The sequence below is a fragment of the Oncorhynchus keta genome, chromosome 29 (assembly GCF_023373465.1).
Source record: "Oncorhynchus keta strain PuntledgeMale-10-30-2019 chromosome 29, Oket_V2, whole genome shotgun sequence".
Lineage (NCBI taxonomy): Eukaryota > Metazoa > Chordata > Actinopteri > Salmoniformes > Salmonidae > Oncorhynchus > Oncorhynchus keta.
The window spans coordinates 43,640,251-43,652,053 of NC_068449.1; the positions used below are offsets into that span (position 1 = coordinate 43,640,251).

At 45.5% G+C, this 11,803-nt stretch overlaps 1 protein-coding gene across 2 annotated transcripts in view; it reads left to right on the top strand.

Annotated features, from left to right (window-relative positions):
* LOC118361847 (double C2-like domain-containing protein beta) overlaps positions 1 to 10,280 on the top strand; it is a 47,748-nt gene extending 37,468 nt beyond the window's left edge. Inside the window, exons 9-11 of one of the 2 annotated variants that reach the window (XM_052486594.1) lie at positions 5,891 to 5,972; positions 6,719 to 6,815; positions 9,318 to 10,280. In XM_052486594.1, the coding sequence (XP_052342554.1) occupies positions 5,891 to 5,972; positions 6,719 to 6,815; positions 9,318 to 9,460 (322 nt within the window). In that variant the 3' untranslated portion in view covers positions 9,461 to 10,280. The remainder of the gene's footprint in view (positions 1 to 5,890; positions 5,973 to 6,718; positions 6,816 to 9,317) is intronic. The other variant, XM_052486595.1, reaches the window with a different exon arrangement.
* The last annotated feature ends 1,523 nt before the right edge of the window (positions 10,281 to 11,803 follow it).

The following is an 11,803-nucleotide window of genomic DNA, read 5'->3' on the forward strand; positions in this document are numbered from 1 at the left end:
CAGCTCTCTGTTTATTTCGGTTAAAAAGCATTGACGTTTCATCATCATAAGAATGGTGAGTCATCATTTCCCCCTCATGGCGGTCTGTAACTTTTACAATTATAAGTGCACACTTGCTTGCAAACTGTGACCCTGACTCCTTGGCTGTATTTGAGAGTATCATTCTAGATCTACTGACTGATCTGCAAAAGACAGTTATTGTAGTTATTTAGGAGGCAAGGGTGATTTGTCGATCAGTCAGTCTGCTCGGTGAGTCAGTGATCAGCAAGGGAGCAGAATTGATGCTCTGAAACACAGCCAAGATGTGCAGCCCAATTGGCATCCTATTCCCTAAACAGTGCACTACATTTGCCCAGAGCCCTATGGGATGCCCAAATTACACCCTATTCCCTATTTAGTGCACTACTTTTCACCAGGGCCCATATGGCTCGGGGCAAAGTAGTGTTTTAGGGAATAGAGTGCTAATTTGGGATGCGGCCTGTGTGATTGTTACCTGTCAGACTTATTCTCAACTGTCTGTGGGAGAGTGACTGCAGTGCGTGTGGATGCCACTATCTCTCTCTCTCACTCTGTTTCAGTGTGTGTGTGTCGCTGAACCTACTTTTATAGCAGCTAAGATCCGCTATGCCCCTGGCATCCCAGAATGCATTGCTTCGTACACACCTGCAAAGGCAGTAGTTGGCTGCTGGTCAGGGACTTAGCGTGTGTGTATGTACATGTGCATGTGTGTGGGTGCATCTTTGTCTGTGCGCGTGCATATGTGCATGTGATATCAGCACGTATAGATATAGCCCACAGTACACGAAGCTGGAAGTTGATTTGTGTGCTGTCTGCAGTTTCATACACCTGCAAAAAATGTGTTAAGAGATTAAGTAGGGTTCAATATTTGGGCTCACATGAATTTACACATTGGCTGCATCCCAAATGGCACTCTATTCCCTGTCTAGTGAACTACTTTTGACCAGGGCCCATAGGGTAAACTTTACAGAGGACAGGGTGCCATTTGGGACACAGCATAACTTATGGCTGCGGGTCTCCAACTCTGGTCCTGGAAAGCTATTGGGTGTGCAAGCTTTTGCTCCAACCCAGCACTAACACCTCTAACATGAGGAAAGAGAACAACAAGAGACATTATCAAAATGGTCAACGCATGACACTATTTCAGAGCCATTTTTAGAGGGGGGGGGGGACAAAAAATATATACAGTGGGGCAAAAAAGTATTTAGTCAGCCACCAATTGTGCAAGTTTTCTCACTTAAAAAGATGAGAGAGGCCTGTAATTTTCATCATAGGTACACTTCTGTAGCTCAGTTGGTAGAGCATGGCGTTTGTAACGCCAGGGTAGTGGGTTCGATTCCCGGGACCACCCATACGTAGAATGTATGCACACATGACTGTAAGTCGCTTTGGATAAAAGTGTCTGCTAAATGGCATTTATTATTATTATTATTACTTCAACTATGACAGACAAAATTATAAAAATAATTCCAGAAAATCACATTGTAGGATTTTTTATGAATTTATTTACAAATTATGGTGGAAAATAAGTATTTGGTCACCTACAAACAAGCAAGATTTCTGTCTCTCACAGACCTGTAACTTCTTCTTTAAGAGACTAAATACTTTTTTCCCCCACTGTATATGCTAATCATCGATGAGCGAGTCAAAAGCTGGAGCCAAGAGCAAGACAAATGGGTTCCCAGAGTCCCTGAGTCAGACTCTTAATAACCTTCTCATTACAAATGTCCAGGGGCTTTCAACCAAAGCCGCCCCCCAAAAAAAGACGGGGCAGACTGTTCAACTGTTGACTATATGGGAGAATTAAGAAAAAGAAGCCCTCTGTTGCTGGGTAAATCTGATCGATTCATTGGTGGGAGAAACAATCCCCTTTCGGCACGAATCGCCTTTGTCAGAGCCTTAAATAGGAAGAATGTGGTAGGCACCTACATACCCTCGCAGGGGAGGGTCCCACTCATGTCAATCAAGCATGTCAGTAATGTCAATACTGTCAGTAGCAACTACACAGGTTATTTAAACAAGAGTGTGATCATCATTTGACTGTTTGAAAAAAAAATATATATATATATGCTAGGCCGGAACAAAAGCCTGCACACCCATCCAAGATTTGATGGATGATCTTGGACTAGGAGATCCCTGACTCAGGCACTCTTATAATAACCATAGAGATGTATTATGTTGTACTTAATTCTATGCTAGTGAACTTCTCATTACAAATGTCCAGGGGGCCTTTTCCTATCCTTTCCGAGTTATGATTGACTCGTATGCTTGGAGCCGCCTACTACTGGACCTTACAATTCACTTAAGCATATTTCAAAATCACAATCACCCACACAACCCCTTCGGCCCTGTTAAGAATGACCAAGAGGCTACTCCATCAATGTCTTTGTAATGAACACGATGGGAGACAGAGAGCTGGTTCCAAGCACAGTGCACAGCAGGCGTTTATTTGTAAAGGACCACGGGAAGAGGCAGGTAGCTGGGTCCACAGGCAGGCAGAAGGTCATACACAGGGGGTCCAAAAAGGCAACGGTGCAGGCAGGGAAAAGGCTAGTAACGTCGTCTGGGAGATCAGGCAGTAGGTTGATAACAGGAAATACGAAGTACAGATAGGGAATAGGCAAAAGCTATCATACACGGGAGGATTAAATTACAGGAAAACCAGCGCTCCGACTAGAAGTGTGTCACAAAACAAACAATACCTCAAAATGACGGGGTGCAAAGAACTGAACAAAATAGTGTGTGATAATGACGTCCAGGTGTTTGAACAGGTGATCGGAATTCAGGTGATTGGAATCTGGAGAGTGAGCTGCGTTCAGGGGGATCTATGTGTTTGAGAGTGTGAGTTGGAAGCAGACATTACAGTCTTGCCGACCAATATTGACCTCTAGGTCAGTTGCTCTAGGTGGGTGGCCTGCCTTTCCTCTGTTTTCCTCTCTTCTCGGACACAGATCAACTGAAATATTAGAACAACGTTCCATCAACATTTTAAAGACCAATATAAACCTCTCCAGAAGAGCTGGTGTGTTGCCTACTTGCCGTTCCTCTATTTTCCTCTCTCTGTTAATGCAGATGATAATTGCTTCAAACCAGACGCCATAAAGAGACATGATATAGTTGAAACAAGGATGTCAGTTTTCTGTATCCCAAATGGCAGTCCATTCCTTATATAGTACACTACTTTCGACCATGGCCTGTAAGGTTCTGTTCAAAGGAAGCACACTAAGTAGGGGTTAGGGTGCTCTTTGGGATGCAAACCCTGTTCCTCTGGTGCTGAGTGAGCAAACTGTCATCTTAGTCTGTGTTGTGTTGATGTGTGAGCCTCTGAACTGGGCAGTTAGTTTTGCTCCTCTCTCTCCTCGCTCTCCCCGCTGTCCAACTGTCACTCTGTTTCTCTATCCTCTGTCTCTGTGTGAAATTGGCTGTTGTTTTTTTTTACTCTTTCACTCTGGTTTGCTGTCATTCGCTCGCTCGCTCTCTCTCTCTCTCTCTCTCTCTCTCTCTCTCTCTCTCTCTCTCTCTCTCTCTCTCTCTCTCTCTCTCTCTCTCTCTCTCTCTCTCTCTCTCTCTCTCTCTGTGTCTCTCTCTCTCTCTCTCTGTCTCTCTCTCTCTCGCTCTCTCTCTCTCTCTCTCTGTGTCTCTCTCTCTCTCTCTGTCTCTCTCTCTCTCGCTCTCTCTCTCTCTCTCTCTCTGTCTCTCTCTCTCTCGCTCTCTCTCTCTCTCTCTCTCTCTGTCTCTCTCTCTCTCTCTCTCTCTCTCTCTCTCTCTCTCTCTGTCTCTCTCTGTCTCTCTCTGTCTCTCTCTCTCTCGCTCTCTCTCTCTCTCTCTCTCTCTGTGTCTCTCTCTGTCTCTCTCTCTCTCTGCCTCTCTCTGTGTCTCTCTCTCTCTCTCTCTCTCTCTCTCTCTCTCTCTCTCTGTCTCTCTCTGTCTCTCTCTCTCTCTCTCTCTCTCTCTCTCTCTCTCTCTCTCTCTCTCTCTCTCTCTCTCTCGCTCTCTCTCTCTCTCTCTCTCTCTGTCTCTCTCTCTCTCTCTCTCTCTCTCTCTCTCTCTGTGTCTCTCTCTCTCTCTCTCTCTCTCTCTCTCTCTCTCTCTCTCTCTCTCTCTGTCTCTCTCTGTCTCTCTCTCTCTCTCTCTCTCTCTCTCTCTCTCTCTCTCTCTCTCTCTCTCTCTCTCTCTCTCTGTCTCTCTCTGTCTCTCTCTCTCTCGCTCTCTCTCTCTCTCTCTCTCTCTGTGTCTCTCTCTCTCTGTGTCTCTCTCTCTCTCTGTGTCTCTCTCTCTCTGTCTCTCTCTCTCTCGCTCTCTCTCTCTCTCTCTCTCTCTCTCTCTCTCTCTCTCTCTCTCTGTCTCTCTCTCTCTCTCTCTCTCTCTCTCTCTCTCTCTCTCTCTCTCTCTCTCTCTCTCTCTCTCTCTGTCTCTCTCTGTCTCTCTCTCTCTCTCTCTGCTCTCTCTCTCTCTCTCTCTCTCTGTGTCTCTCTCTCGCTCTCTCTCTCTCTCTCTCTCTCTGTGTCTCTCTCTCTCTCTGTCTCTCTCTCTCTCTCTCTCTCTCTCTCTCTCTCTCTCTCTCTCTGTGTCTCTCTCTCTCTCTCTCTCTCTCTCTCTCTCTCTGTGTCTCTCTCTCTCTCTGTCTCTCTGTCACTCCTTTTTTTCTCTATATCTTTTTTTTCTCTGTGTGAAATTGACAGTTTTTCTCGTTATTTCACTCTTGTCTCTCTCCCTCCATCCCTCTCTCTGTCTTAATTTTTCTCCTAGCTTAAATTTCCTCTTATCCAATTTCTTTCACTGGGTTGGTTGAGGACTCTATCTCAATCAATCAACTTCAAATTTGTTTTCTAAATCCCTTTTTACATCAGCAGTTATCACAAAGTGCTTATACAGATACCCAGCCTAAAACCCCAAAGAGCAAGCAATGCAGATGTAGAAGCACAGTGGCCAAAGAAGAAACCTAGAGAGGAACCAGGCTCTGAGGGGTGGCCAGTCCTCTTCCATCTTTCTATCTCTTTCTTTCTCTAAACATCCCTCTCTCCCTCTTCTCAAACAAAACCAGTTAGTTTCTTTCTTTTCACTGGGTTGGGTGAGAACTCTCTCATACTGGATCTTTCTTTCTTTCTCTCTCTCATCCCTCTCTCCCTCTCTCCTGTCTTGTTGTTGTGTACAAACCCCCAACCCTAGCGGCCCATCTATTAGCTTGTCAGCGAGCACGTGTTATTGACGTTGGGCTGAAGGTGGGTGGAGTTGGGGAGTGAGATATCTCTCCCCCGCTAGAACATCTTGACTTCTCCGCCAGAATTTATGCTGATGACTCCTCCAATAAAAACCAATGGCCTTCTGGGAAGCCGTCTGTCCCGCTCTTGGCTTGAGCTTTCAAGTCTCTGACTCTCTCATCAGCGATTTCTCTCACCCCCCCCCCAAAAAAAAATTAAATGAATGTTTTCGGCTCTGATTTTTTTCTCCTCTGTTTTTTCTTTCACGCTTTGAGAATTTTGCTAACGCTCTGTTTCTCTCTCTGTTCTATTTTCCTCCCTCGTTCAAGTGGGGTTTAATGTCACACCGTGGCGGAAGACAAAATGGCAGATAATTGGCTTTGATGTTTCAGAAGTAATAAAAGACCTGTATAAAAGACCTGCATCGGAAAAATGGGGGAAAGTGGCATTTTCGGTCGCCATGCTGTCAACTGTCTAATTAAGATTCTCTCTTTTTCTCATTCTCCTGCTCTCCCTTCATACCTCTCTCTTCCTCTCCCTCTCAATCTCGCGTTCGCTTGCTCTCTTTCTCATCTGTGCTCTCCCTTGCCCTCTAACTCTCTCTTACTATGCCTCTCTCTCTCTCTCTCTCTCTCTCCCCTCGCTCTTTTCTCCCCCCCTCTCTCTCTCAGTGTGCTGCAGCCTGATATGGGGAAAAAGTCCAAGTACAAAACCACAGTGAAGAAGAAAACTCTCAATCCCGAGTTTAATGAGGTCCTTGCACCCGCTCCGAGCACCACAATACACTAATACATAAACCAATATCTGTCATTTTTTTCCCCAATAAACACATACAGATGAAGGATCTTAATTTGAGCCGTTTGCTACAGCAGGAAAATAATCCTGCAACAACAAGACATTTGAGTTGTTATGTGGATAATGATTTTGTTTTGTATGGGTTGATACAGTGCTCGTAATGGCAAATAAATTCCCGAAATTTAAAAGCGGGACATCAAGTTTTTAGACATTTTTACAGCCCAGGCACAATTTAGATTTTGGCCACAGGATGGCAGCAGTGTATGGCAACGTTTAAGACTAATTCAATGAACCATTGCATTTCTCTTTAAAAGACTGGCAAAATGTGCCTAATTGATTTGTTAATACATTTTCAAGCTCAAGCACTCTCCTAAAACAATAGCAAGGTATTATTTCACTGTAATAGCTAATGTAAATTTGACAGTGCAGTTATATTAACAAGAATTTAAGCTTTCTGCAGATATCAGATATGTCCTGGGACATTTTCTTGTTACTTATAACCTCATGCTAATCACATTAGCCTTTGTTAGCTAAACCATCCCGGGGGCACCAATCCCGTAGAGGATAACTACCTACCCTACCATCAATGTGAATTTAAGTCAATGCATGTTTCACATTCAATGTTAAACATAATCTGAATAACTTTCCGCTAAGTGTGAATACATGAATACCTTCCTCTCTCTCTCAACCTCTATTCCTTACAGGAGTTTGTTTACGAAGTTCCACACGACCAGCTGGCGAAGAAAACCCTGGAGATCTCTGTATGGGACTACGATCTGGGGATGAGCAACGACTTCATAGGTAAGTGAACGGGGGAGTGAGTGAAAGGAGGAGAGGAGGTAGAGAGCTAGAAATATAGCTAAAGAAAATAATGTAATAGAGTTTGGGCATGCGAGGAGGAGAGCAACGCAGGCCATAGTGTGATGAGCAATGACGTCATAGGGAAAAGAGAGGGAGGGAGTGAGGGAAAGGAGGAGAAGAAGTAGTGAATGAATGGAAGAACTGAAGAGGGGGATGAAATGAAAACGAGCAGAAAAGAGGTGAAAGGACTGTATGTGGAGAAGCAAGAGCATTGGGAAATGAATATGAGAGCGACAGAAAGGAGTCCTCAAACCCTCGACGGGGTGAAACGCCGGATTCACACACTAAACGGCTCTGACGGGGCCCGGCGTGTACTGTATATCACAGGATGCAGGCGCTTCGGTGCGGGGGGGAGTGAGGGAGAACCGGTGGGGAGTCAGGTGGAGGAGAATGGATTGCCTCCCAGGGAGCTGGAAGGGCCTTGAGATCAAAGTGTTTTACTCCCGTCTGGAGGCTCCCTGTAACAGTCGCTCTCTCATTCCGACTGTCTCCCTCGTGCCCTCTCTATCGCTCTCTCCCTCCCTATCTCTCTCTTTCTCAACTCACACTTTCTATTTATCCCAGGCCTGCTCTCTCTTTCACACGCACACTCAATCTCTCCCTCATGCCCCCCCCCTCTCTCTCTCTCTCTCTCTCTCTCTCTCTCTCTCTCTCTCTCTCTCTCTCACCCCCCTCATGTCATCTCTCTCTCCCTCCATCTCTCTCTCATGCTTTTTTCTCTCTCTCTCTCTCTCCATTTCTCTTTCTCTCCCTCTCCCTCTCTCTCTCGAGCTGGGGCCATAATGTTTGAGTGAGTTATTATCCACTCCAGAAGAGTAGGGGGAAGCGGCCATCGCTCTGACACACTGGTCTGTTATCAAGACTGTTGACTGTTATCATTGTGGTGTAATGGCCAACATGCACGACGGCGTAGATCTGTTAGCACTGCGGCAAAGGCCTGTGATACCGGGAGAGACAAGAGGAAGGGGGGAAAGAGAAAGGGGGGGAGAGACCGAGAGGGGGGAAAAAAGGGGATAAGACGGATAGAGGGAGAAACACATGCGGTGTCAAATACTCTCTGTAAAGGTCAGGAAGAATGATGGAAGAAGAGGACAAGGGAGAAGGGATGGAAAAATGAAAGAAAGAAATAGAGTAATCATGGAAGGAAGAGAGATAGGAGGAGAGACGGCGCGAGAGTAGCAGTGTCCCCACACCTGATTTGTGGGAGCAATTGATGTGCGGACTGGACCTCTCGTTTTGCACAAAGACAGAGGTGTCGAGGAGGGAGGAGAAGGGGAGGAATAGATGAGGAGGAAAAGAGAGAGAGGGAGTGGGACGGGCCCCCGCCAGGTCCTCCCTCATTCATCCCATCCGTCACTGTTTCTCTCTCGCCTTTCTTTCTCACGTCCCACGCAGCGTCACACTGTCGCCCTCCGTTTGTCACCCACACCCCTCCGGGCTCAGGGAACACGGTATCGCAATATGTGCACGTGTGTGGAGGGGGGGTGTCAGGGAAGGGAAAGGAAAGGAGAGATGGGATTGGAATGTCATTAGGGGGGTATGTGAGTGGCCTAGAAAAACTCAGCAAACAGATTGTGTGTGTGTGTGTACAACTGTGTGTGTGTGTCTGTGTTTGGGGGTGGCAAGAATGAGAAGGGGTCATTAGGAAGGTACGTGGGAAGAGTATGCCAACACACTTGCTCTCTGAAACTTGGGCGCTACGAAGGGGCAAGGTGTGTTTGCGCACATACAATTACACACATCCCACTAGGCAAACCACTGGTTGAATCAATGTTGTTTCCTCATCATTTCAATGAAATTACATTGAACCAACGTGGAATAGATATTGAATTGACGCCTGTGCCCAGTGAGATGTGTGTGTGTGTGTGTGTGTGTGTGTGTGTGTTTGTATTTTTATACTTGTGAGGACTGTGCGTGTCTGTCTTGATATGTGTCTGTCTGGTTCCAAGGGAGTGTGAGTTACGTAAGGGAACAGTATTAACCTCCCCCACACTTCTCACTGTATCTGAGTTTAATGCCAAGGCTTAGTGGGGCCACAGATGAGCTATTGAGAGTGTTTGAGGTGTTGTGAAAGCCGGCGTCTGCAAAATACTGTGTTTAAAACTTCACACTCCATCAACTATGCAATCACAGCCAGGAAAACCACTATCTGTCGGATGACCCTCCCAGGGATGACTCTCTTTCTCTCCTCATCTCTCTCTCTCTCTCCTCTCCTATCTGTCAATTAATCGATATTTATCAATCCCCCCCGCTTTTCTTAATCTCTCCCTTTTTCTTGCTGTTCTCTCCCTCCTTGTGTGTCTCCCTGTGTGTCCCTCTGCGGGTCTGTCTGCGTGTCTCTCTCTCTCTCTCTCTCTCTCTCTCTCTCTCTCTCTCTCTCTCTCTCTCTCTCTCTCTCTCTCTCTCTCTCTCCCTTCCACCTTCTACCTCCCTCTCTCACAGGTGGAGTTGAACTGGGCATAAATGCTAAGGGAGTGAGGCTGAAACATTGGTTTGAGTGTCTCAAACACATCGGCAAGAAGGTCGAGTACTGGCACGCCCTCACGCAGCAAGGAGCCCCTCCGGAGCCCCCCCCTCCGCAGTGACTGACACACACACACACACACTTTATCGCAATCATTAAATGATAATCAATGAATGGTGAAGAAAGAACAAAACAATGAAGTAACAAAGTAATAATAGTGATAAATATGCAATAATGAGACGGATAATGATGATATAATAATAACAATATTAATTATAATAAAAATAATAATAGTGGGTAATTATCCCAATTTAGATTGTTTTCTAAGTAAGTACATTTGTGAAAATGTCCCTCATTGAAATGTTTAACGTGAAAGTGCTAACCAATTTGACCTTGGCCCTCAATATTGTGACGTCACTTGCATTTCAGCCATTCAAAATGTACATGAACAGTGTAGAACCTCTTACTTGCACTGTAAACTCCAATACTGGAACAGTCTGTGAGCGCCTGTGGGCCCATTGCCCAACAAGGTCTTGTTACGAACGTTGGAATCGCTAGGTTGTTTCTACCAGGGATGTAGTTGAAAAAGGTGGGTAAAAGATGACTGGCATCTAGCAACGCTAATGCTAACTGCTCTCACTGTTCTAGGACGTATGGGCAACTGCATACTTGGTGTGTCTCTGAAAGTGGCCGTGGCGAATAAAGTGGGTGGATCGACAGCGATGGGTGTAACGTCAGCGCTCTGTTATTGGTTAGACGGTTTTGACTGAGCGGTGTTGTTTTTTTTCTTCTCTCGCTTCTTCGTTGCTTGGACTTCAGTTTTGAAGCCAGAAGATGAGTCCAAATTGTATTTCACCGCTATAAAGAATTGTATGTTTTCAGTGAATAAAACTGACAACTTTTAAAAATATTTTTCATTAAAAGTACTGATGATGGGTGTACTGTTGCTTGTATGTGTTGTATCTGTGTGCTTACTGTGACTGTCACCCGGATGTTGGCTACAATAAGTAACTACTTCCCACACCTTTGTGGGACAAAAGTGCTTAGCGAGCGGAAGCGAAGGACACTGTGTCCCGGTGTTGTTGCCTCCCTATTGAGTAGACCGTATCAATGTGACACCGAGATAGTTAGCAATATTTGTTATGTATTGTGTAGATTGCCATCCTACTTGAAATAAAAATAATGAGAGGGCAAAAAATGGCCGTGCTAGCTACTGCTGGCGACACAGCTGATACAGTTGCCTAGTGGGAAGCGCCTTCAGGTTGGCAGACACCTCGATACAACAGTAACGGTACGCAAGTCATTCTCATTGGCTTATACACTCCTCGTGCGGCCCAATCAGCCATGCAAAACTATCTTTAGCGCCAATAAATCTGCCTAATTAGCTGATTCACTTTCCACTAACCTACTTGTGTTGATCCAACCACTTCTTTTGTGTTCTTGTGTTGATCCAACCACTTCACGTCCACTTTCAGACACACTCCACGTATGCAGTTACCCATGACTCAGTTCTAGCATTGATTGTGCCAACAGCGCTAACAATGCTAACAGTACTAACAGCGCTAACAGTACTAACAGCGCTAGCAATGCTAACAGTACTAACAGCGCTAACAGTGCTAGTGCTAATTTAGCGTAATAGGTGTGAAAACAGTATTCACCAAGGTGCGTTAACAGCATTAGCATGTGTTTACCCTCCTCTGCATCCCTGATTTACTTCACAAAGTACCCAAGTGATGAGGACAAGTTGGATAAGTCACCTACTATAGATTTTTTATTATGGTGGTTGTCGCTCTGATGAAAACTGGCACACCATAGCGTTAAAGCACAAAAGGTTCCGTCTGACTGTACTGTCACTGTGTACTTGTCCGATGTCTGTACGTGATGACAGTGGGTGTCTGTATCTCCCCATATCTTCCTGTGTGTATGTGTCTTTGTGTGTGAGTGACTTGTTGTGTGTGCATACATTTAGCATACAAATGTGTGTGTGTGTGGACGTGCGTTGTGCATGCGCGCGTGTGGGTTTGACTGTAAGCGTGTCTCGTCCTTCTCCAAATGTCTCCATCCGTGAACCCTGAAGCATGGAGCTGTGAAGAAAGACAGAACAAAAGAGACGAGACTCACTCCTACAGTACGAGACTCACTCCTACAGTACGAGACTCACTCCTATGTTTCCTGGATGTCCCCATGGTCTAACAAACTGATGTCCTGTCACATGTGCAACAGTATGGCTGGCAGTCCAGTGAGTCAATTTTCCTTGGTGACAGTCACACAAGATAACCCTCAGTCTGAATTATTCTCTGACCCCTGCTCTGTGCTCTTTGACCTTTGAATTTTAGTTAATTGAAAGCTAGAGAGCACAGAGAGATTTCTGCGGCAGTCTCAAACAAACTACAGCCCCCTACTCTAAAGAGGGGTTATCAGAGGTTATCAAATACCAACTATTGGGTGTGCAGGCTTTTTCTCC